Source organism: Schistocerca americana, chromosome X, assembly GCF_021461395.2.
Source record: "Schistocerca americana isolate TAMUIC-IGC-003095 chromosome X, iqSchAmer2.1, whole genome shotgun sequence".
Classification (NCBI taxonomy): Eukaryota; Metazoa; Arthropoda; class Insecta; order Orthoptera; family Acrididae; genus Schistocerca; species Schistocerca americana.
Genome location: NC_060130.1, coordinates 149,615,448 through 149,642,634, shown reverse-complemented (window position 1 = coordinate 149,642,634; position 27,187 = coordinate 149,615,448). Strand labels below are relative to the sequence as shown.

Here is a 27,187-nt window from a genome sequence, read left to right as displayed (position 1 = left end):
AAGTGGGTTACGTATTATTGAGTATATATAGGCGGGATAAAATTGTATGGTAGATTACGGTAAAAAGGAGAAAGTGAATACAAAGTGAAACTACTTGCAAAAACAGAAAGAGAAAATAAGATGACAGAAAAGATTCCGAAATGCAACAGTGACAATAACAAACGTAATTGTTGCGTTCAAATTAATGATATGAATATAATAGAGGGAAACATTCCACGTGGGAAAAATATATCTAAAAACAAAGAAGATGTGACTTACCAAACGAAACCGCTGGCAGGTTTATAGACACACAAACATAACACAAAATTCAAGCTTTCGCTTTATTTGGTTCCATCAGATTCACTTGGTCCTACTCCATATCCCATGCCACTTTCCTTGACGTTGACCTCCGTCTGTCCAATGGCCAGCTTCACACGTCCGTCCACATCAAACCCACCAACAAGCAACAGTACCTCCATTATGACAGCTGCCACCCATTCCACATCAAACGGTCCCTTCCCTACAGCCTAGGTCTTCGTGGCAAACGAAACTGCTCGTCCGGAATCCCGGAACCATTACACCAACAATCTGAAAACAGCTTTCACATCCCGCAACTACCCTCCCGACCTGGTACAGAAGCATATAACCAGAGCCACTTCCTCATCCCCTCAAGCCCAGAACCTCCCACAGAAGAACCACAAAAGTGCCCCACTTGTGACAGGATACTTTCCGGGACTGGATCAGACTCTGAATGTGGCTCTCCAGCAGGGATACGACTTCCTCAAATCCTGCCCTGAAATGAGATCCATCCTTCATGAAATCCTCCCCACTCCACCAAGAGTGTCTTTCCACCGTCCACCTAACCTTCGCAACCTCTTATTTCATCCCTATGAAATCCCCAAACCACCTTCCCTACCCTCTGGCTCCTACCCTTGTAACTGCCCCCGGTGTAAAACCTGTCCCATGCACCCTCCCACCACCACCTACTCCAGTCCTGTAACCCGGAAGGTGTACACAATCAAAGGCAGAGCCACGTGTGAAAGCACCCACGTGATTTACCAACTGACCTGCCTACACTGTGAAGCTTTCTATGTGGGAATGACCAGCAACAAACTGTCCATTCGCATGAATGGACACAGGCAGACAGTGTTTGTTGGTGATGAGGTTCACCCTGTGGCTAAACATGCATTGGTGCATGGCCAGCACATCTTGGCACAGTGTTACACTGTCCGGGTTATCTGGATACTTCCCACTAACACCAACCTGTCAGAACTCCAGAGATGGGAACTTGCCCTTCAGTATATCCTCTCTTCTCGTTATCCGCCAGGCCTCAACCTCCGCTAATTTCAAGTTGCCGCCGCTCATACCTCACCTGTCTTTCAACAACATCTTTGCCTCTGTACTTCTGCCTTGACTGACATCTCTGCTGAAACTCTTTGCCTTTACAAATGTCTGCTTGTGTCTGTGTATGTGCTGTTGGATATGGGTGGGTGTGTGAGTGTATACCTGTCCTTTTTTCCCCCTAAGGTAAGTCTTTCCGCTCCCGGGATTGGAATGACTCCTTAACCTCTCCCTTAAAACCCACATCCCTTCGTCTTTCCCTCTCCTTCCCTCTTTCCTGATGAAGCAACCGTTGGTTGCGAAAGCTTGAATTTTGTGTGTATGTTTGTGTTTGTTTGTGTGTCTATCGACCTGCCAGCGCTTTCGTTTGGTAAGTCACATCATCATTGTTTTTAGATATATTTTTCCCACGTGGAATGTTTCCCTCTATTATATTTATATAAAACCTTAGACAGCAAGTAGGTAAAGTGGACACACACACACACACACACACACACACACACACACACACACACACACACACACACACACACACATGTGAGAGGTGAATGATTTAAATTTCGACACAATTGTCAATAATTTTAAAGAAATATTTGACTATTTCAGTGTGCGGAAAACTGTGCAGCCACACCAAGAGAACATACGCCGTATTGACAATTCTATGAAGATATGGATACTGGAAGCAAAGGGGCTTGCAAATAAGAAGAGGTTAGTATCTTCTCCCCTGGATTATTAATGTAATTTTCTTATATGCCACTGCATTTATATGTGACTTAAATAAATGTGTAATTCTTTACATTGCCCCCTGTATAGTAGCTTTATGTATTCTCAGTAATAACACTCACTCACAACAGAGTGTATACGATGTTGAACATTGACAGTGGATTAAAATGGCTTACCATCCAAAGATTTCCATTCAGCATCTACATTTAACACACAGAGCTCTACTGACTACACTATGTGAACCTATCCTGTAGGATAAATATAGTTTGGCAAGTTATTAAGTGCTCAAATTTATGCATGTTAGTTTACTGATGCATTCATTAAGTAGAGCAGATAAAGAGAATTACTTTTTAAACAATGTAACAGTATCCTGGATTTTCCATTGTCTGATTTTTAAACACTGTGTTCTGTTTTCAGGTATTTTTGTGAATTGTGTCTTGATAAGACACTTTATGCCAGAACATCATCAAAACAGAAGGGTGAAATGTGTTTCTGGGGAGAACACTTTGACTTTCACAATTTACCCCTTGTAAACATGATAAATATTAATCTCTTTCGTGAGGCTGACAGAAAGAAAAAACGGGATAAAAATGTTCTTGTTGGTAAGTATATAACTTTCTGCTTTTACAAACAGTTGTTGTTATTATTGTGGCCTTCAGTCTGAAGACTGGTTTGATGCAGCTCTCCCTGCTACTATATCCTGTACAAGCCTCTTCATTGCTGTATAACTACTGCAATCTATATACTTCTGCTTACTACTGTATTCATCTCTTGATCTCACTCTATGATTTTTACCCCTCGCACTTCCCTCCAGTACTAAATTGGTGAGTCTTTTTATGTCTTAGAATGTTCCTACCAATCAGTCCCTTCTTTTAGTCAAGTTGTTCCACAAATTTCTTTTCTCCCTACTTCTGCTCAGCACCTCCTCATTAGTTACATGATTTATCCATATGATTTTGAGCATTTTCCTGAAGCACCACATTTCAAAAGCTTTTATTCTCTTCTTGTCTAAACTATTTTTCTTCCAAGTTTCACTTCCATACATGGCTACACTTTGTACAAATACTTCCAGAAAAACTTCGTAACACTTAAATTTATGTTCACTGTTAACAAATTTCTCTTCTATAGAAAAGCTTCACATTCCAGTGCCAGTCTATATTTCATATCCTCTCTACTTTTACCATCATCAGTTATTTTGCTGCCCAAATAGTAAAAGTCATCTATTAATTTTAGTTTTTATTCCCTGATTTTATTCTTTTATCAACTGATTTAATTGGACTACACCCCATTATCATTGTTTTGCTTTCTTTGATGTTCATCTTATATTCTCCTTTCAATACACTGTCTGTTCCTTCCAGCTGCTCTTCCAGGTCCTTTACTGTCTTTGAGAGAATAACAGTGACACTGGCAAACATCAAAGTTTTTATTTTTTCTCCCTCAACTTTAATTCCTACTCCAAATTTTTCTTTGTTGTCCTTTATGTCATAGGGTCAGTATTGCCTCGTATGCCCCAACATTTCATGTGAATCCAAATTGCTCTCCCCTGAGATCAGCTTCTACTGGTTTTTCTATTCTTGTGTAAAGAATTCATGTTAGTGTTTTACAACAGTGACTTATTAAACTGATAGACTGGTAGTGTTCACACCTGTCAGCACCTGCTTTCTTTGGAATTTGAATTATTACATTCTTCTTTAAGTCTGAGGGTATTCTGAATACCTAATACATCTTGCACACCAGATGGAATAGTTTTGCCATGGCTGCCTCTCCCAAGGCTATCAGTAGTTCTGATGGAATGTAGTCTACTCCAAGGGCTTTTTTTCAACTTAGGTCTTTTAGTGCTCTGTCAAATTCTTCTCACAATATCATATCTTCCATCTCAACTTCATCTACTTCACCTTTCCTTCCTATAATATTCATCTCCATTGTATAGAATCTCTGTATACACCTTCCACCTTTCAGCTCATATTCATGCAGCTGCTTCTTTTCTTCAAGGATCTTTTCAATTTTCAAGCTTCATTTGCCGCATTTTTATATTTTCTCCTTTCCTCAATGAAATTTAGGATCTTCTGTGATATCCAAGGATTTGTAACACCTTGTTTTTTTACGTATATGATCCTCTGCTGCCTTCACTATTTTGTCTCACAAAGTTACTCATTTATCTTCTACTGTACTCCTTTACCCTGTCGTGGTCAATCATTGCCTAATGCTCCCTCACTAACACTCAGGAACCTCTCCTTCTTTCAACTTACCCAGGTTCTGTCTCCTTAAATTCCTACCTTTTTGCAGTTTTAATCTACAATTCACAATCAATAAATTGTAGTCAGAGTCCACCCTTTCACTGGAAATGTCTTAAAATCTAAAATATGGTTCCAAAATCTCTGTCTTACTATTATATAATCAATTTGAAACCTTCCAGCATTTCCGTAAAGCCTTCTTTCATGATTTTTGAACCAAATGTTAGTGATGATTAAATTTGTAGATTTATGTAAGCTTAAAATGAGAGAAGACAGAGCTCAGTTTCTTTTTCAGTTTTAAGTATCATTTTGTGCTATAAGTTTTCATGGATAATTGCAGATTTCTTATTACAGAAATCATTGTCTTATGTTACAGGTAGTGTTTGTATCCCAGTTCATGAAGTAACATCACGTTATTTGACAGAGAAGTGGTACCCTGTGCTCTCAGATAAAGGATTTTCAAAGGATCCCCCCTCTTTAAGGGTGAAATGCAGATTTCAGACAGTTGACATTCTACCTGTGCATGTCTATGATGAATTTTTACAGGTATGAGAAATTTAATCATAAAAATATAAACACAATCAAATATAGGAAAATAACATGAATTTGTGAAGCCAAAAATGTTTCAATGTGTTTAGAATTAATTTGGTTCAAGCTAACTATTGTATGTATATATGATAGAATTATTGTTGGAATAATGTGTATGACAGCAGATGATTTTAAATGTTTCTTACATTTTTATGTGAAAAATGTGTTCATCAGTCAAAACCTTTCTGATGTATTCTTCTTATTTCAGTTCCTGAAGACTGAGTACCGTATATTATGTGAAGTCTTGGAGCCTGCTATAAGTGTAAAAGCTAAGGAGGATATAGCTACAGCTCTTGTGCATGTTATGCAACGTGAAGGAATGGCAAGAGAGTTTCTGGCAGATGTTGTAATGATGGATATTGATCGAATTGGTAAGAGTTTCAAAAAACTTGAAGATTTAAAACTTTCTTCCAAGTGTATTCCCTTTAATTTCTGTCACATTAAGATGTGAACTTTTAAGATACTTATCAAACAGATTACTTTAACTCTTCTGTATGACCTTATCCCACTGGGCTACATGTAAATTGTCTTCCAGATGATGAACGTTTGACATTTCGGGGAAATTCACTTGCTACCAAAGCAATGGAAGCCTACTTGAAGCTAGTGGGAGACCGATATTTACAAGATACTTTAGGGGATCTTGTGGCTGCTGTTGTTGAGAGTGGCTACGACTGTGAAGTCGATCCTCTTAAAGTCTCGAGTGTTGCTGCCCTTCATCGCCAGCAATCTAATCTGCGAGCAGCTGTCGAGATGGCTTGGTCTCGCATTCTGGCTTCCCATAATACTTTTCCAGTGTAAGTAGTTTCAACTGTTGCTATAATTACTTGAGACAAACAATAAAGGTACAGGTTGATATTTTCGTAAGCTCACTAACATAGTTGTAAATGTTTTTGTACTATTACGTAGCATTTTTTACTGAAACACATAAAAATGGGAATAAGCATAAATGGAAAAAAAGTTGTGACTAAGCCATGAATTAACTGAAAGGTGCAGTTTATAGCTGGTGGTAGTTTGTCACTGACAGAAACAGTGACAATTGACAGTCTATTCAATCATCTCTGACAGTGCACAGTTACTTATGGTAATGATGGTGAACATTTTCCTAAACTTTCCATTCAAGGCTTCTAGAAGTACACTGACAGCACACGGCATTACTCACCAGATGTAACTGATACTAGTGCTTGCACTGATGTATGGTGCAAAACTCGAATATTGTAGAAGAAATCCATAGAGAGATAGACATACTAGCTTCCTCCACTGAGGAGCTGTCTGCTGTAGTGAATATATCATATCATCACATACATATGTTTTATTACTAAACTTTGACACCATAATAAATGTGCATACTAACAGCTCTGAAACAAGCTGTAAAATTTTATATATATAATGTTGCCCATTACTATTTTCTCCTACATTTTGTCATTTATATTCATTTTTTGTTTTTCAGAGAGCTGCGTGAGTGTTTCTACACTTTCCGACAGAGGCTAACTGAAATGGGGCGAGAAGATATCAGTGATAACCTAATATCAGCATCTATATTTTTACGCTTCTTATGCCCAGCCATTTTATCTCCGAGCCTATTTAACATAACACATGGTAGGTTAAGGTGTTATGCAGAATTGGAAAAAATCAGTAAATTTATGTGTTTGTCATTATTGTAATGTTTTAATGTATTTCAGTGTTCTTGAACATTAAGCATTGCCAATATTCTTATAGCTACATGCTTGCAGTACACAAGAGAGGGTCAAATATATCACACAACAAAATATTATGATCACACAATTCTAGGGAAGATTATTAAACAACATTGGAAGGTTTCATCTCATCCTTGTATATGCATACAGTACATATGTTTATACACATTGTAAGAGAATGAAAATATACAAATACATAATTATCTGTTGATTTGAATAATTAGTTCCAAATCAGGAATGCATCAATATGGTAAAAACCAATTCCATTACAAAACCGAAATGTAATTAATCATGAGGTAAATGGCTGTAGATTCCAAGACAGACAAACACTAAAAATATTCATTTGTTCATTTTGCATCCTTCATGAATAATTTTCATATAATGAAATTATGAGACATATAAAACTGAAAGTCTAGAATGTCATCCTTAGTGCAGAACATAAAGGCAATCATCAAACAATGGAAAAATCCAGGATGGAATGTAACAGTACCAGAGAAGGAAAGTTGCTACTCACCATATAGCAGAGATGCTGAGTTGCGATAGGCACTACAAAAAGTGTGGTTTCAGTTCTCTGAGACTGCAGACGTGTGTGTGTGTGTGTGTGTGTGTGTGTGTGTGTGTGTGTGTGTGTGTGTGTGTGTGTGAGATAGTCTGTTCCTGTAGAAAGAATGGTTACATTCACAGAAAACACTGATAATCTCATTTGAACAATGACAAGAGCCTACCCAAGGCAGGGTCAAGAGTCAGCCAAATCAAAACTTTCGAAACACATGTCCTTTTGCCACTTTGCATGTATTTTGCTGGTATAAGTATTACATAAAATGAACTGGCATAACTAGTTCAAGAGTTACACAGTTTTGTAGAATTAATTCATATTAAATATATCTTATTCTTCAGTAGAATTTACTAACAGCAAAAAGAATGTAATATTTATATGAACATTGTGTTATCACAGTAACCTCTTGTATATTTCAGAATATCCCAATGAGAAGGCTGCTCGTAATCTTACTCTGGTTGCAAAAACACTGCAAACACTTGCAAACTTCACACGTTTTCAAGGCAAAGAAAATTTTATGGAATTCATGAATGACTTCCTAGAACGTGAAGCTCCAGCTATGAAAAATTTCTTACAACTTATCTCGGTGAGCTACCCAGTATTAACTACCTGCATCTTCAGTACAATCATATCAATGAAATTGATAGGTTAAGATATTAATGTAGCTGTAGCTACATATTTTTGTGCCCACTGTTTGGCTAGACTGTGTGCTGGTGTCAGTAGATACAGTGTGTATTAGAACCTACATCCATGTATTGTATCCTAGGAGTTAATTAATGATGAAGTTGAGTGTTATTGTGGCATTTACCACTCAGCACTATGAAAAAATTATAAGCAAGTGCTGTTGTAATTATTTGTTTGTGCCTTGTTGGCTGTCATGGTAATGCTTCCCCTATTCACTTCTGTGAATGACAAAACACTAAAAGTATGCATTTCTTAGACAGTGATATAGAATTTGTTTTCAAGAATAATTCAGTCCTAATAACTTTATTGTCAGCTGAGTGTTGAACTCCAAGAAAACATCACTTTTGAACTCTTTTCTGCATGCTAGTAACATCATCTGCTCTGTGAATGATGGAATGCAACTGTTAGTTGTCTGCAGCTCGTGGTCGTGTGGTAGTGTTCTCGCTTCCCGCGCCCGGGTTCCCGGGTTCGATTCCCGGCGGGGTTAGGGATTTTCTCTGCCTCGTGATGACTGGGTGTTGTGTGCTGTCCTTAGGTTAGTTAGGTTTAAGTAGTTCTAAGTTCTAGAGGACTGATGACCATAGATGTTAAGTCCCATAGTGCTCGGAGCCATTTGAACCATTTTGAACTGTTAGTGGGATATAACAATCTCATTATTACACCCTATTGTTATTTGAGTGTAGAAGTATGCTAATTTTTGTCTGATAGTCACAATGGCAGTTTGTATTGGTTCCTGACTTTGGTACTGCATCAATATAAAACCACTGAGTGAGGTGTCACAATTGTTAAGGCACTTCACTTGCACTCACTAGGACATTGGGTTCAACTCATATCCAGATTTAGCTCTCCATGGTCAGTTTCCTCATAATTGTTGAACCTGTCTATAATGACAATGCCATTAACAGAACATTGTACTCTGATTTATTTTGTTCAAATACGAAACAAAATTTTGGTTTTGAATAAACTAAATGAGAAGTCACTTTATTCACATTTCAACAATTCCGTTTTCAGAGTCGACCAGCGGGCTCACCAAATTGTTTGGAATTTGAAGGATATATAGACCTTGGGAAACAGCTGAGTATTCTGGCAGCATTGTTGGGGGAATGTGGAGGCAAGTCTGGTATGACCAACCATGGACTGGAGATGGAACAGCTGCAACATATACTTGACCGTGTTCATGGAGCTCTTAGCCAGCCAGTTGGCAAACTACCATCCCCACGGCGTTCTGAGCCAATGCATTATCAGTCTCTCAACAGGAACATTTTCAGGTAATAGATTAAGATAATTTTCATTGGATGTTGCCTTACCACCATAAATTTTCACTTATGTAGTTGCCTTTTTTACTCAAACAAATCTGTTAAAATTAACAAAAATGCATAGACACTTATGTTTCTTCTTGATATGCTGTATTAAATACATCAGTGACAAATACAAGAAATTATTGGTTGTGAATAAAAGGAGTAGAGTTTAACATACCATTGACAACAGTGTCATTAGAGATAAAATCTTTGAAAGGGTCCATGATGTAGACCCTAGACAAGATGACAAAGAAATAGTAGTTTTGAATTTTTAGGCTGACATGTAATAATTGTATAAATCAAGACCAAATGTGTGTTAAGAGGAAAATAATTAAATCTGGAAAATCTAAGATAGCCTTTATACAAAACAGAAAATTCTATTCAGAAATTAAAAGTTTGTAGATATAACAGACCTAGTTTGGTTTCTGTGGTAGTTCACAAAATGATATGGGGCTACTATAGTAAACAATTTACCATCTTGACATTTTGGAACTGGTCTTTTTACCTTCTGGAGGAAAAAGAAAGAAAGGGAATTGTTGTTGAAATTCATAGAAACACAATATATGTAATAAGGTAGTTTACTTAGAACACAGTAATCAGCTTGAAATGTAAATGTGAAAAGTTGGTAATCTGCTCTTGAAACTGTTGTCAGTAATTGAAGTTTTAGCCTTTCTTTCTCTCACTGCTGTTTTGATGAGATCATGTATTACAACAAGTGAATATATGACTTACAGCTCTGATGTGACAGGACACATTGAATAAATATTTCAGTCTCTCAGCAGGACAGTTGATGGTAAAACAAGCCATCTCTCAATAAACACATGGCTATGTCTGTACTGATTTGTAACTGACTGTAATATTTTTGATATTCTATGAATGCAGTGATATAAATAATGCTGATTTTCTGCAGACAGCATTAAACTGGTTCAGAAAATCATCAAACTAATTTAATGCTATTTTCTGTAAGATGAATCGATTTCACATCTATATTTTTCTGCATAGTTTCTTCAAATAAATTGTAATAGATGACTGGATACTTATAGTATACAACCTTTTAGTTTATATCAAAATGAAAGAAATTCAGTTAATGTCAGTGTGATCCATGTAAAAACACAAAAGAACATAAATGTCAAAAAATTGTTTTCATTGCATTTTCCTCTCACGTATTAAAAGTACAATGGCACCATATAATTTCATTATTGGGTGCATGATGAACAGTGTAAAACAAATAGACTCTAGTTTAAAATATCATGAAAGTTTTACCTGATTTCAGCATACTGTTATACTTGTAAAATTGCAGTAGTTTAAAAGAAAAATGCATTTTGAATGCTGCATGTTATTTTTTGTTTTCTATTTATTATATAAAATTTAAAAAAATTAATGTTCAATGTGCCAAAGGCAGTTTTATTTGGAAACTAAAGCAGTTTGTTTATATATAACTGCTGCAAAAATGGCCATCACAGTCTAACAAAAGGTCAAAAATTAATTATCATTTGTAGTGTTGCTCACACTGCTAAATATTGCATTTTCGGGCAACAAAAAAGTTATATTATGTTTCAGGTGTCATTAGAGCACAGTTACTACCGTCCTTTCATGAAATAATGGATAAACTAGGCACTCATCTTTTCGTGTTTCCCACGCTGGTCTCGTGAACTCATGGCTCAATCATCGAAAATCTAGGTGGTGATGATTCCAAGCTCGGATGCAAAGAGGCCTAGGTGTTATTCTGCGATATTCAAAAGTTTTATAGATGTGTTTCATAAACCATTCTTGAAGATTAAACTTTTGCAAGTTAGCACAATGGTGATGTAAAAAAGTAATCAGCACTCCGAATTTAAGTTACACTTCTTTTTTATTACTTTTGTTGCAATATCACGTAACTCACAAAACATCACTTCACAATATAAAACATACTTGAAAATATCTTTCTCACTGTAAAAGTTCACATTTTATAAACTGACTACAATTTGCGTCTTTTCAACATGACGACCAAGACTTGACTCTCTAATAACCGCTTGTTGTTGTTGTTGTTGTGGTCTTCAGTCCTGAGACTGCTTTGATGCAGCTTTCCATACTACTCTATCCTGTGCAAGCTTCTTCATCTCCCAGTACTTACTGCAACCTACATTCTTCTGAATCTGCTTAGTGTATTCAACTCTTGGTCTCCCTCTACGATTTTTACCCTCCACATTGCCCTCCAATGCTAAATTTGTGATCCCTTGATGCCTCAGAACATGTCCTACCAACCGGTCCCTTCTTCTTGTCAAGTTGTGCCACAAACTCCTCTTCTCCCCGATTCTATTCAATACCTCCTCATTAGTTACGTGATCTACCCATCTAATCTTCAGCATTCTTCTGTAGCACCCCATTTCGAAAGCTTCTATTCTCTTCTTGTCCAAACTATTTATCGTCCATGTTTCACTTCCATACATGGCTACACTCCATACAAATACTTTCATAAATGACTTCCTGACACTTAAATCTATACTCGATGTTAGCAAATTCCTCTTCTTCAGAAACGCTTTCCTTGCCATTGCCAGTCTACAGTTTATATCCTCTCTACTTCAACCATCATCAGTTATTTTGCTCCCCAAATAGCAAAACTCCTTTACTACTTTAAGTGTCTCATTTCCTAATCTAATTCCCTCAGCATCACCCGACTTAATTAGACTACATTCTATTATCCTCGTTTTGCTTTTGTTGATGTTCATCTTATATCCTCCTTTCAAGACACTGTCCATTCCGTTCAACTGCTCTTCCAAGTCCTTTGCTGTCTCTGACAGAATTACAATGTCATCGGCGAACCTTAAAGTTTTTATTTCTTCTCCATGGATTTTAATACCTACTCCGAATTTTTCTTTTGTTTCCTGCACTGCTTGCTCAATATACAGATTGAATAATAACTGCTTACACGCTCAAAAATCAGAGTTACAAGTACGTCTAAGATCATAGTGACAAAAAAAGAAATGAATTCACATAAGAATATCATTGTAATATAAACATATCGATGTATCAAAGTACCTCAACATATTTCTGAGACAACATTCAGATTTGATTTCATTAATGTAAACTACTTTACATAAACACAGTAGAATATTGCTGGTATCGAGAGGTTGAGGTGAGGTGCCATAATGGTTACGTAATTCAAGTACCATTACAACAAGAAACTTCTAAAATTATACAAGAAAAATCATATATAGTTAGAATAGGTGTGTCTCCTCCCACAACATCTCTTGTTCTATCTCCAATCCATGCATAATATTCTTTACTAATCAGTACTTTTCTTTACTAATCAGTACTTTTCTTGCAGGTACAATGACCCAACGGTATGCAGCAACAACAGTGATATTTCAACTTCCGTGCACCGAGATAAATCGCCTCGTGCAGCCACTCTTCCTCGTAATGCATTTGTGCCAAAACTTAGTATGTCACCTGCGTCAGATGATTTCTTTGTTGGGACCAGGGAGGGAGCTCACCAATGCAGTCCTCACTGTCCTCAAGCACTGGCTGTGGTTCCAGCACAGAGGCCTGCCCCTAGGCCATTGAATGCTGTTGTGAATGGAAATTTAGATGAAATATCTGACCTCCTTCATTACGCTGATGAGGAGGTTATACCTGAGCACTGCGTTAACAAAGGGAGCCAAATATCTATTTCTCAGCTGTCAAATGTTGCCTCATCAGGCTACCAGAGTTTTGCTTACAGCCAAAGTTCGAGCCCAGTTGACTTGAATGCTGCAAATAATAACAATAACAGTGCAAATATTCCTGCACCTGTTAGCAACTCTCAAAGCAACAACAATGTTGTTCCTACAACTGCTTCAGCACCATTAGCATTTACAAATCCTGTATACCACATGGATGCAACACCTCCAGACTGTCGGCTGGTGCCCCGAAGGCGCTCGTGCAGTTCCTCTTCTGATGAAAATGGTGGCTGTGTTGGTGGTAACACTGGTATTTTGGAACTGCCTTCTGCCACCACTCCTCCACTAGTTCGACATTTTTCACCGGCAGTTAGAGTACCACGTACAAACCCACAATGTGGCATGCGTAGTGCTGCAAACTGGAGGGCAGTCAATGGTCAGCCTCATCACCATGTCCACAGTACAAGTACAGGTATGTCTAGTAATTCATTTATTGTTATATTTGAAAGTATACTTAGATTTGTTTTCACAGAAATGAGAGCTGAAGCAATAAGTAAATTCAGATTTCAGATTGTTAGTATGAGTCTGAATGAGACAGCAACACTTATAAGAAAAGTTAATATTATCAGGCTTTTGTAGCTTCAAGATTTTTTGTCAATTTATAATAAAGAAATAATGTGGAGGACTCAATAAAATTTTAACTGGTGACTATCTTCATAGTGCAAATGAAGGTTTTCATGGCATGTCAGTGTAATAAAATAAGAGGTTGTAGGATAAGTTAAAACTTTTGAGTTGAATGGAAGAAGAAAATGGAAAAGATGTGATGTAGTGATGAAGGAGAAACAAAATTACTCATTTAAATAAAATAGTGTAGTTTGAATCAAAATAGTATGGTTCAGGTAAGGGGGAGAATTTGAAATGGACATGTAAATTAAGAAAAAGAGGAACTTCTATTAGAGAAGATAATATCATGTAATTAAGAAATTTGAGAAAAGAAGTCAAACGGGCAAACAAATATTAAGGAAAACATCAGAAAAATAAAAAAGTCAAGAAGTTACAGAGCCAGTAATTATTATAAACATGAAGTACACTGGTTCATCATTTAAAAAACTGCAGAAAAAAATTTTAAACATCATCAGTTTTTCATGAATATTGGGGAACTTGTAAAGCCAATACTGCAAATCTAAACATATTGTTTTTTGTACTTTTCTGACAACTCATATTTCTGTTCATTTATAACAGACCAGATACTGAGGCGGCGGCTGTCCTTGGATTCTACACGGGATCTGTCTGACTCTTCAGAGGAAGATACATGCCACATTCGATGCAGCAAGAACTGCAGTGCAAAAAGTATAGAAGAGGCAAGTTCCATCTTTCTGTTGACTTCCACAAAATTATACAAGAACTGTAAAGCAATTTGTGTTTACAAAATCTATATGTAATTAAAATGAAACTGATGTATAAGCTTGTTACCTTATGATTTCTGATGCAAGCTGTAATTATTCATTCGAAGATGACTAGTCTTCTCTTATTTAACTTAGTTATATTTTTTAACTTTGACTCTGAACTTTCTGGCTAAGCTTTACTGTGATTATTAGTATTTTTTCTTTCATTGATTATATTTCTGAACTTTTGGAATCTTAACAGACATAATATGTAATGAGGTAACTTTATTATTTCAGTATGAAAGGGAAATTGAAAAGCTCCAAGCAGATGTTCATCTGTTGACCCTGAAACTGGAGCAGGCCGAACAACAGCGAAACTTGGCTGATTCACATGACCGGGATGCTGGCAGCAGTGAAAATAAAATGAAAGTCATTATAGCTAGGTGAGTCCCATAAATTAGTTATATACGTGCTTTGTAGCTACAAGACCTTGATTCAGTAAGTAAGTGTAAGAGCTTTACTTTTTTCTTCTCAGGTTATTCAAAATACTCAAGTGACAGTTCTGTCCATTATCAGCATCTTTGCATCATACATTGAAGTAACATTATATTAATATTTGTGCACTTAATTAAAATTATCACATGCTTCTAATATTAAAGTGGTAAAGCAGTAGGAGCCATTATAGCACTGCTGTACAATACATCCTATGTACTGATGAAATCTGGATTGAGAAAGACAATGTATGTGATATGAAAGATGTAGATGTTTGATACATTGGTGTTAAAAAGGAAACGTGGATCTCATCCCTCTTTGTTAGATCTCCTTTCAGTTTCTTCATGAAAACAATTTTTAACAGATACACCATGTATCCTTTGCAGTAAATCAATGCACTATGATTACTATGAATGTTTACATGTTTTATACATTTTCTTATCAAATCCAGAAGAGACTAATTTGTGTACAGTTTCTAGTCTTTATCAGAATGTTAGTGATATAAGAGCCCACTAATGGGAAACAAGTTTGTTTGTTTCTGTACGGCACAGCTGTCTTTCCCGTCGCCACTGACTTGACAAGCATAATGTACTACCAACATACTATTAGTTGTGCTAATTTAAGAAACTGCAGGATGTGGCAATGAGACTTTGGATCTCAGTGGTATTGCTTGTATTTTACCTTCATTATGCCTGCATAGGCAACCTATGTAGGGTGTGGGGGAGCCACTGTATTTTATTAGAATGTGAATTTTTGCTATTTATGTAGCAAATAGGCCCACATTCTGAGTGCGGGACAATTCGAGACAACTACTGCTCAGCCTGGGGAGCACAGGGAAACTGCTGTGCTCTGTAATGTTATAAGCTGGATGCGACAGGTGTCATTGGGAAGCCATTGGTAAAAGTGGTACAGATTTTCTTATTTTCGAAGGAATCCATTAAGAAGGGCTGCTATTTGTGATGTACTTATTCTTATATTTTATTTGATAGTGTTGGTGGTGAATGTAAACATTAAATAGGATATGTGGATTCAGATATTTACAAATGATATGAAGCCACAACAGAAACAAACAAATTGATTAATTAAATTTGTCTCTTTTTTTCATCTTCTCATCAAGGCTATGATACGAGATAAACATGTTTGATGCTCAGAATAGGAGCTAGAACAGTGTTAGGATAAGTGAGGGAGGAAAAAGTATTAGATTCCCATCTAGAGTGAAAAATAGGCTGTTTTTCAAGTACTGGATTCTAACAACATTTATGTTATCACTCTGATTGATAATTATATGCATAATATACTGAATGTGTAGTATGAATGGACACCTCAGCATGGAGCACTTTTGCATAACTGAAGACTGCTTTTTTCTTATTTCCTGGGTGAGCAGAGTTTTCCTAGGATAAATTTGTTGAACATGTGTATTCATATTTGTTACAGTTTTCATTGTTAATGGCAAATTAAATTAAATGTAAAATTTCTGTGGTAATTTCAGGCAAATCTATATAGTTGTGTAAAGGGCAGCAGCTCCTTGTCACCATTGACAAGTTATACCTTTATATAATTTGGAAATTTGAATAACATTAATTTATAAGTATCTGTTCAGAACAATGCCTCTGCAACCATACAGCTCTAATTAGCTTCAAAACTGAGGTGATAATGTTAATGAAATAACTCCCCAAAACAGCAGAACTATTTGTTTATGTCTTCACAATGGCTCTTGTGGGAGCTGTGGAAATGTGAGCATGTTGTTTGTCACCTTGATTTTTTTCCCACGCATTTCTGTGATTTTTTGGCATGGGTTTCATTACTTGATGTGTAAATAACATCAAATAATATACATTAACAAACAATGTGTAGTTCAGTTCTGTTCATTCGCAGCTACTGCATTCCTTGGAAGATGGTATGTACAACCAGTTTCCTAATACAAGCTATCAGTCCAATATTTCAAGTAGGTTTTGTCACTGATTTGCACTAGCAGGTATTTACCAGATTGTAAAATAAAAAGAAATGATGAGGTTTCAAAAATACTACAAATGAGCAGGGGGTTATACAGGGAACACAGTTTTAAAAATAACTCGTTTCAAAATCTTATTCCAATAACTACTTCAATTATTATAGTTTGATTTAATTATCTAAATGCACATCTGAGGATTTTGTGAAAAGGTACACAATACAATTTTAGTACTCACACATGTGAAATTTGCATCCATGATTAATGAAGTGTTTCAGTAATGATATGAATTATTTTTAGCATTTTTTTAGGATAAACTTTTTCTACAAGTTGTTATAAGGTACACATTGATAAGGTGACGTATAAAATATTACGGTAGTTATTTACGAGAAATTTACAAAGTTCCTAGTGAGAGAATCTATTTATGGATGAAGATTCATGAGGCTTTTCTTCACATTACAATATCACATCTACCTATTTCAGTTAGAGGTACATATCTTGTTTCATACATACAAATAAAAGTTACTCCTTGTATTGTTATTAATATCTCGGCTGAGAAATATCAGTGTATTTTCTCCATCTCCTGCCACTCACTTCAGAAATGTACTGGTTCCTGTGTGTCTAGTGACCAGAATGCCTCATGTATGTTTATTGAATCATGTTCCTTTCTTTATGTCATTTGACCTCTTCAGTTGCTGAGTGGCTATGATTCAAAGCTTAAATGTAGAAAATGTATTGTTGTTATAACAACTGTGTTAGTTTCTCTGAACTAATGTCTCATGTCACCATGTTCAACTACTGAGAAAATGACACCATAGGCTTTGTGAAAGAATACACAAAAATAAGACACACTCTTCAATGTGTACTGATACATCTCAACTTCATCACTGTGCTTCTGTTATGTGCAAACTGATCACATGGTTTTATTTTTATTGTATGCATATCTGATTATTGCATGTTTATTTGTTTCTTATGTACATTTAAATTCTGTAGTGTTGAACACTGTCTAGCTATTTGTAGAACATGCACATGATATACAATGTAAAATTTTTGCTTCTCAGATTGGTTTCTGTGGAGGAAGAGCTTCACCGTGAACAACGGAAAATGTCCAGGGCTCTTCTAGACAAGCAGCGTGTTATTGAAGCTCAGGAACATAAGCTTCAGCGAGAACAACAGAAAATGTCAAGAGTTCTGTCAGATAAGCAACGAGTAATTGAAGCACAGGAGAACAAAATAGCTGCACTAGATGCAGCTAACACTCGTTTAATAAATGCACTTGCTACTTTGAAGGAAAAATATGACCTACATGCTTCTGGGCAGAGCTCCCACCTCTTGCCTGAACTTGGTGAACTGAAGAGTTCATCTTGCTAAAAAGAGAATTGTCATGCTGCAGTTCTTGCTTTTCACATTTCTTCACACCCATGTTTCACTCACATATGAGATTATGTTTGATGTCACCTCATATTTACTGTGATTGTGAAATAACAGCCTGATAGTAATAGAGGACAAGGATATTAAGATCTGATTTGTCATGCTGGTATATACCTCTTTGTATGGAAATACTATGAAACAGTAACATGTGAATAGATGAATGGTATTTGAGAGAGTGATGGCTTACCTATTTGAAGGAACTAATGACCTAATGTTGAAAGAATGTTGTGATAAAAGACATGTAGCAGTTATATTATAGTGTATCCTCATCCAGTGAAATGGGACATGGACATGCCTGTGGATTTGATACTTTTAATAATGTTTGTGGCTATGTTAGTATTTAAAACATGTATCAGTATTTGTAAAAGAGACCATAACAGCAAGTCATAACATTATTCTATGCACAATAGGACATACAGTAACAATAATATTTTTTTCTTCTTGTAATCCATCCAAAATTTTGTGTGGTTCTGTTGAGGTTAACTTAATTTGATTTGTCTGAAGCATGTTGTGTATCTCACTTCCTGTTATTTGTTGTTTTGGCCTGTATGAATTGGAAAGTTGACTTGTATTGTAATAACCATATATCAGTCATAGCAAGGAATGGTGGAAAAGGTGATGCTGCTTGCAATAGAAGTGAAAGAATATTTGATGGACATTTGCAGGAATTGTCCCATATTTAATAGGGTGCTACTTGCTGCACATTATTAATGGGGTTCACAACACACTATAAAACCAACAATTTTACCATGTGAATCTGGAATATATGAAAATGTCACTGCAGTGTTCTCACTTTTGCATAACTGTTATTTCCTACAATATTATTGCAGCTATTAGCTGCTCCTCACTCAAAATAGGCTGCATCTCTCTTCGTGTAGCCATCACATGTAAAGCTGTTTCAGTTCTGAGAACAATTTTGATTATGTACAAAGCTAACCAGTTCTCATCACGCATTGTATTAAAGTGTGTTGATAATAATTCACTAAAAAGAAATCATCATTTGAAGTCAGAGCTTAAAACCTGTGATTTTTTAAATACAGTATTTTATTTGCACAGTCCATTCTTCAATTAAATATATCACATGCTAGGAAATAATATGTGCAAAGTATTTTTCAAATATTAGATATTGGTATTTTACTAACCAGCCGTGCAAAACTTCCATTGCACAAATATTTTTTCACTGTTGTACTGAACGTTAGATAAAAATGTATTTGAAACTGATAGAAACTTTCTCTTGCTAACAAAGAATTCAATGGTACATTCAGGTAAAGGCTGTGAAAGCTGGAAAGAGAATGAAGTTTGTTATTTTGTCATAGGGATTTCAGACCAGTTGTAAGAAAAAAAGGCTTGTCCCAAATCTTGTCATAAACATTTCTCATCATCATTGCAGACACCATTCAAGACTCATTTTCAGCTCAGAGCATTAGCTGTAAGAACTGCACTTTCAGAAATAGTCTATTTAAACAGGTGCACCAATGCTTAGAACTGCTATCATAATGTATGACCCTTGAAGTGTACCCATGAAATAGTCTTAATAGATGAAGAAATTTCTGAGTAGTTTCTTCCTCTGTGCTTTGCATTTATGTTTAAATTATAAATGAAGATAGTACAACTAGTTGGAAGTTAGTATATGTCTCACTTCTTGTAAATGGTTTAAACCAAATCCAGTAATTTTTGTAAGTCTGTTATTAATGCAATCTAGCATTATTTTACCGTAGCTTCCTTTTATGTCTCTCTTTCATGTGTTCTTACTTCAGTGAACAAATATCATTAATATTATGTTAAATACAACAAAGCAGTATTTTGAAGTTTGATTTTTCCTAAAATTTATTTAAAGGAGTATTGAAACTAGAGAAAAAAGAAATAATCATAAAAAACAATTACTCTCTTAGTATTATATTTGTGCCGCCAATGAACAGAGAAGTATGTGTACTGTTTTATTGTCAGTTAAAGAAAATAGATGTCATTTACTTAAATGTCATTGCACTTAAATTCTGTAATTGTGTTTGTGTGCTGTTGTAAGTGTCAAAATATAAAATATTGAATGTTAAATCAGCTGGCCCTTCAGATCATACCAGTATAATTGAAATGAATTTCTCATGTATTTATGATAGCCTTGTATTGAAAAAAATATTGTAGTCATGTGTATGAAGTTCTGTGTTACCTGATTATCTGTTCTCAATGCATGTTTTAATCTTGATCTGATACACATTTCGTCTGTCACAGTGGTTGTTTCATTAGACTTCCATATTACAACATTTGTGTTACATCTCATCTATTAATTGAGATTGTATTAATTGTGATTAGTGTATAACATATAGTTCAAGGTGTATATGTATGTTGTAAATTTCTTATTACCAAAGATTAGTTTTGTTCAAATCTATGTCATATTGTCTCTACATATTGTGTACTGAATGTTATTCTGTTTTTGTAGGGATAGTACTGACATTAAATAGAAACACACTGTATTATGTATATTGCACTTGAAAGTGGTATTAAATAATCTATGTAATTATTTATATATATAATTGTTTGATTATGAGCACAAATGTTAGTTTTTATTGCTGATTGTGTAAAATATTTTACATTTTTTACATTCAAAGTGCAAAACAGATTTTCATACAAAGTATTTGTAATGTGTATTTTGTTTTCTTTTTTAGATAATTTCCTTGTTTGTTTACTTTATTGTCACATCGGATTTATAAATAATTTAAATAGTATTTCATTATGTACACAGTAATTTATTTTTACATAAGACAAATGTTAGTCTCGTTCCATTTATGTGTTGGAGTCTTACTCGTGTAATTTGTATCATAACTGACAACTTCCCACCCCAGGATTTAATAAAGTATTTAGTTGAATTTTCTGTTGTTTTAAATTTCATTTGATCTAGCATATTTCCTAAATTATTTGCCTGTTTGTAATTATAAACACCTCTTACACTCCTCTCTTACAACTCCTTCAACCCCCTCCAAGTCACTTTTACTCCTAGTCTCAGATAAGAGAAGTATCCAGTTACAAATGATGTTTTCTTTTTCATATTCAATGAATATATAGAAATTAAGTGATTTATCTTTGACAGAAATTTTATTTAGTTGCTAAACATTGAGCAGTAATATGATCCTGAAGTGGTGAATGTTTTGTTAGCATTTCATGACCTAAAATGATTGAACATTAGATTTGTTTTGAGTCTATAGGTGCATTGAAAAATTGCTATTTCTACTCACAAGGAGCACATCTCAGACATGACCAAGTGATTTGGCTCATATTAAGCAGATTGCTTGTGTACAACTTAAAAAAAATGAAAACTTAAGATATTTTGGCTGAACAGCCCCCTCCAATTATTTTGGAAAACTATCCATGAAGTTAGTGATGCACAGTCAACTCAGAATTGGCTGGATAAATAGATGACTCAAACTTGAACACTTTTCATCAATATATATATATATATGGGGTCTGCAAATGCATATTTTCCTAGAAACCGTGAGAAAAAACTATTTCAATTGCTGCATATACACCCAAAAGCTAAGAGCTGTTCAACGAAAGCTCCACAGGTGTAACGAGTGAAGCATCTTGCTGTGGGGCAGAGAACCTGTGTTTGAGTCCCAGTTGCATACAGCAGTCCTTCTTTATTTGCCTTTTTATCCCGTTTGAAAACTGGTAGGCATAGAAGGGTTAATAAGGTAAGCAAATGAGTAGGGTAAAATGAAAAAGTAGGAAAATAAATTTCCAAAATGACTTTGAGTAGTAAAGAATTAAAAATTTTATCCTGGTCGATTTCCAATGTCTCTTTTACTCACTCTTTTACACGTCTTCAGTTTTTTTTCAAACAGCTACCTGGATGGTACTTGTCATATAGATATGTGAAGCAAATATACTTGTGGCACCAGAAAGATTTAACAAATGTAGTCTTTGTGCATCTGCATCATTCCTTCAGAGTAAAACAAATTGGTCTAAATTTAAAAGTATTTCTTTCTTGCATAACATTATCTAAAAAATTGATGATGAAAGTTTTGATTGTGAATTATGCTGTGAATTGTTATTGCATCTGCTTGGTTGTGCAATGCCAACTGGGTTTCCAGAATCAGACGGTAATTTTGAGGCCTTGAAATAAAATTTTTAATTTGGCGATGCAATAAACGTCTCATGGCTGGCACACAGGTGTACAGTTTAGTGGTGTTATTTCTACCGTTCCAATCTGGTGACCCTCATCACTTATAAACATGCTGTCACACATGACAGTGTTAGTTTGCCCACCCCAGGAGTCCAATATGAGACAAAAGTTCTCCATGAAGTTCTCAGTTGACTGAAATCACCAATTTCTCAGATTTGAATCTAGTGATGCAATCACATTTTTATGAACTGGTTCAACAACTGACCTCTTCTACACTCAGAGGTTTGTTTCTTATAAGCATCAGAAAACTTTAGACAACAATTTTCCAAAGGCTGCGATGGAATTTTGTGCCATGAATGAACATATTATTTGAAGTACACTACCAAGTGCAACAAGGGTTACTTTTTTCCATTATGTGCATCAGATGCTCATCTTTGCAGCAGTCTTACTCAGAATTGTTCCCGTAGGCAACTTTACTAACCAAAGCCATATGAGCAATTTATTTGTGTACTTTGTCACTATTCTTTATTGATTTACTTACTTTATTAACTTTTTTAGTCCTACAAGTTTCGATTAAAAAAAAATACCACTGCAGAATACAACTGGGAATTGAATACAGGTTCTCTCCTTCCCAGCCAGATGCCTCAGTTGTTAAACCAGCAGAACTTTTGTTGAACATCTCGTACCTTATGGGTACATGAGCAGCAGCTGAAAAATTTCTTTCCTGTTGACAAACAGTTTTCAGTTATCTGTTGATCCCATCAATTCTGAGTTGATTGTGTGTCATTAACTTAAGGAGTAGTTTTGTCAAACATGGGGGGAGGGGTGCAGCAGGGGGTGTTGATCCAAAATATGTTAATCTTTCATTTCTGGTTGCACACAAGTGATTTTTCAAATATGAGCTGAATCGGCTGACCATGTCTGAGGTTTTCTCCTTGTCAGATGTTAGAGGCTTTGAATTTTCATTCCTATTACATTAATATTTTTCTGAACTCAAAAAATACATTTTTAGTGGACAAAACAAATATCTGCACAGTATGTGTTTACAGCCCTTTATTCTCACCAATCACATATCTAAATTTGAAGTAAGTTTTCCCGTCTCTTATGATTGCTAGATCCTAAATAAGTTTGGGAAACCACTATTTTGGTTTTTCATCTGATGCTGCTGTTAAGACAGTATAAAATAACTTGACATTACAAAGTCGTGACCAGACTTAACACCATATAACTGCAACAAACAATCAAATGTGTTGCAGAATAAGAATGATGAACTTAATATTGTGTGCTTTTCTTAACTTACTAACAAACTTCAAAATTCTTGGGCACAGTCAGCTGAAGAAAAAAGTATCTGGTAATTCATGTCTATTTTTTGCCAGTTGTATTGTTTCTTGATGATCAACATAGTATATTAACGAAACAAGAAACTGTGCAAGCTGAAAATAAATGTATTTATTGTGTTACTGAGGAAAATCATGAGGCTATTAAAAGGAAACAAGCATTCTTCAGATACAATCAATGCCTCATGGCTATTGAATCATATACTGGCACTATGTGTACATATAAAAACTTTATTATTACACATTTATAAGCAGCATCATTAGCACAACTTTACATTAGATGAAGAAAAGAAAAACTGATCTCTGGTCAAGACTTCATCTGAATAGCATACCTGGGTTTGAAGCTGCCCATTAACAGTTTGAAGGTGAGTCATGTAGCTCCTATGTTGTTTGGATTATACTGGAAAAACACAAGTGAAGTAGAATATATGTCAGCCAACTTTGTAACTGTATTCCAACATTTGTATTAAATCTGTCATCTTTATAAAGATACACTTTGATGCTTGTACTACAGTGAAAAAGTACAGATAACAGTACTTGTCTGCACTCCTTTTCTGCCAATATGAGTGACAACACCATGCGTTAGTTGCTTTGCGGCATTCACATTCCCCTTGTTGCCATGCACTGTGTCTCACGAGGTCCCACATGGTGGAAAGGGCATTGATTTGCTGTCTCCTGCACAGTTTGCATTTATTTTCAAGATGGACTTACAATACTGTACTGAAAAAGAGGAAAGGTCTAATTGCCCAGAAGCAGCAAAAAATCAGCTTTAATGTCACAGAGGAGACTCATTTGCTGTTTGTGAAATGGAAAGACAGTAAGAATATAATTCTTCTGATGATAAAACACAAAATGACTGCATCCAACATCAGTCAGGACAAAATTAGGAATGAGAGAGAAGATGAAACCTACTTGTATTTTGGATTGTAGTAAAAACCAGGCTGATGTGGACAACAGCTACCAGCTAATGGGGTACTACACTTTTGTGAGAAAGCAAATAAAGAGGTGGAAGAGTTTCATGAAGATTGTAAATTTATATGTTTTATATAAAAATGTGAGGCCTGCTAGCAAACATTTTGTTGCATTTGTCATTGAATTGGGAACATATGAGGTCTGTTTGAGTCAACTTCCACTCAAAATAGTTCACCTGTAAGCAGACTCAGTGAAACCCATTTTCCAAAATTATTCTAGATACAGAAAAATCAAAATGTCCTCAGAGGAGGTGTAAGATGTGTGCAGACTGCAGCAAGTTTAAAGTCTGGGAAAGTGGAAAGAAAATATACCAAGTTATTTCGTGAATAATGTGATGTAGGACTTTACCTTTAAAAATGCTTCAAAACTTTTCATATTAAGTCAAATGTAATTTAGTAATTGTTCAACAAAAAACGGTCTTTTCAAACAGCTTTATTTTTAGTAACAATAACCAATAATCTCCATTCTGGAAAGGAAAGATGAAAATTAATTTTTTGTTGTGAAAACAATCCCATTTTCATTTCAATATAAAATTGGTCATTGGTGTAATTCTAAGTTTCTGCAAAGTATTTCATAGAAAAAAAGGACCCTACTTTCAAATGCAATAAACAGACTTAAGTTCTGTGAAATGTATCCTACCAAAAAAATTCAGAAAAATTGTGAAAATGCACAGTGTCTGCCACTTGAACTACACCTTGCTGCTGAGTCTTCAAAGTGCTATGTTATTCAGAGATTTAGAAAATCACACATGCTTATGTGATGTTGACAATTGTTCGTTTCATCATGCATTGTGCAATACATGTTCTATAGTGCAGACTTATAACATATTTTATAACTGGTGTGTTTTTTAAAGTGAAAGAGTGCTGCACATTTCGTAAGTATGTAATACTTGTTCAAGTAAGAATGCTAATAGTATCTTTGTATGGCATAGGAGTTTTTTTGTTGACAGGAAGTAGAATCTGCAAAAGAAGATTTGTTTTTGTGTCAGTTATAACAAATGCCTGATGAATATACAAGCATATACATGAGGACCAGCCAACAATTAGTAGAGTTACTGGGATGTACTCTACTGCAGCATGAAAAACTGTCTTAAAAGAGACAAACAATGAAAAATCTATGATGGAAGAACAAAAAAGAAGTTTGGAAATGATAGACTGCGAAGCTCAAAAGTATAGCTGTATTCTTTTTTTTCTTTTCTTTCCCTTTTTTTTTTGTATGCTAAAAATATTCTAAAGCCAAGATCCCACAAATATTTCTTTATTTAAAACAACCAGTATCAACAGACTTTGCTATCATCTTCAGGTCTTTAAAAGATCTTTTGTTATTCATTTGTTTATGTTCATTTTAAGTTGGACCTCATGCTAAGTTGTCATATGGATAAAAGAAAGCACATTATAAAAGGTTTGTCATAAGTAAAATATTTGAATACATAAAGCACCTTGTACAAATGGCAATGTCCACTATGTATATACCAGTCATAGATGATAGGTCACAAAAAAGACAGTACACAGTAGCACATCTGTTTAAATAGGCTGGACATACTCTAAATTTTCAATGTAAAAAAAATGGTTCTGAGCACTATGGGACTTAACTACTGAGGTCATCAGTCCCCTAGAACTTAGAACTACTTAAACCTAACTAACCTAAGGACATCACACACATCCATGCCCGAGGCAGGATTCAAACCTGCGACCGTAGCAGTCGCGCGGTTCCAGACTGTAGCGACTAGAACCGCTCGCCCGCCCAGGCCGGCTTTTCAATGTAGGTCCAGCTTATGTAAACAGATGTACTATTTTGTACTGTGTTTTTTGTGACATAACAATGATCTTTGAGTGGTGTATATATGGACATGGCAATTTGCACAAGGTGCTTTATGTATTTAAATATTTTAGTTATGAGAAACCTTTTACAGTGCGTTGTTTTTTATCCACATGACAACTTAGCATGAGGTCCAACTTAAACAGTCTTTTGTTACAAAACGTGTTCATTTTAAGACCTGAAGTCTGCAATGTGGCCGAACAGTTATAGGCGCTTCAGTCTGGAACCGTGTGACCGATACGGTCGCTGGTTCGAATCCTGCCTTAGGAATCAATGTGTGTGATGTTCTTTGGTTAGTTAGGTTTAAGTAGTTCTAAGTTCTAGGGGACTGATGACCTCAGATGTTAAGTCCCATAGTGCTCAGAGCCATTTGAACCTGAAGTCTGTCAAAACTGGTTGTTTTAAATACAGAAATATTTGTGCAAACTTGGCTTTAGAATGTTTTAGCAAGTAAAACAGATTGTTCCTTTGTCTTTTCAAAATGAGAAAATTCAAGCTGCCTTTTTGTTGTGTTTCTCTGCCAGTCTTAAGAAAAAGTGATTTGTTCATCAGCTTAGTATTGTACAGATGACATTTTCACTAACACATTAATTAATTATGTGTAAAGTAACATGAAGGCAACGGCCTTGCTGCAGTGGATACACCGGTTCCCATTAGATCACCGAAGTTAAGCGCTGTTGGGCATGGCCGGCGCTTGGATGGGTGACCATCCAGCTGCCATGCGCTGTTGCCACTCAGCCTTGTGATGCCAATTAAGGAGCTACTCGACTGCATAGTACCGGCTTCGGTCAAGAATACCATCATAACGGCCGGGAGAGCGGTGTGCTGACCCCACACCCGTCCTATCCGCATCCTCCACTGAGGATGACACGGTGGTCAGATGGTCTTGGTAGGCCACTCGTGGCCTGAAGACGGAGTGCTTTTAAAGTAACATGAAATTTTTAAACAATGT

General features: G+C 35.6%; 1 protein-coding gene and 1 pseudogene across 1 annotated transcript in view; both read left to right on the top strand.

Annotated features, from left to right (window-relative positions):
• The window catches only part of LOC124555874 (ras GTPase-activating protein raskol), a 373,561-nt gene extending 352,738 nt beyond the window's left edge, over positions 1-20,823 (top strand). The window contains exons 8-19 of the mRNA XM_047129936.1: positions 1,927-2,028; positions 2,461-2,645; positions 4,654-4,823; positions 5,074-5,236; positions 5,401-5,659; positions 6,313-6,461; positions 7,535-7,701; positions 8,811-9,067; positions 12,408-13,210; positions 13,981-14,099; positions 14,421-14,566; positions 17,625-20,823. Of these exons, the coding sequence (XP_046985892.1) occupies positions 1,927-2,028; positions 2,461-2,645; positions 4,654-4,823; positions 5,074-5,236; positions 5,401-5,659; positions 6,313-6,461; positions 7,535-7,701; positions 8,811-9,067; positions 12,408-13,210; positions 13,981-14,099; positions 14,421-14,566; positions 17,625-17,934 (2,830 nt within the window). The 3' untranslated portion in view covers positions 17,935-20,823. The remainder of the gene's footprint in view (positions 1-1,926; positions 2,029-2,460; positions 2,646-4,653; positions 4,824-5,073; positions 5,237-5,400; positions 5,660-6,312; positions 6,462-7,534; positions 7,702-8,810; positions 9,068-12,407; positions 13,211-13,980; positions 14,100-14,420; positions 14,567-17,624) is intronic.
• Positions 20,824-26,851: 6,028 nt separating this feature from the next.
• Positions 26,852-26,968, top strand: LOC124556955 (annotated as a pseudogene).
• Positions 26,969-27,187: the final 219 nt, after the last annotated feature.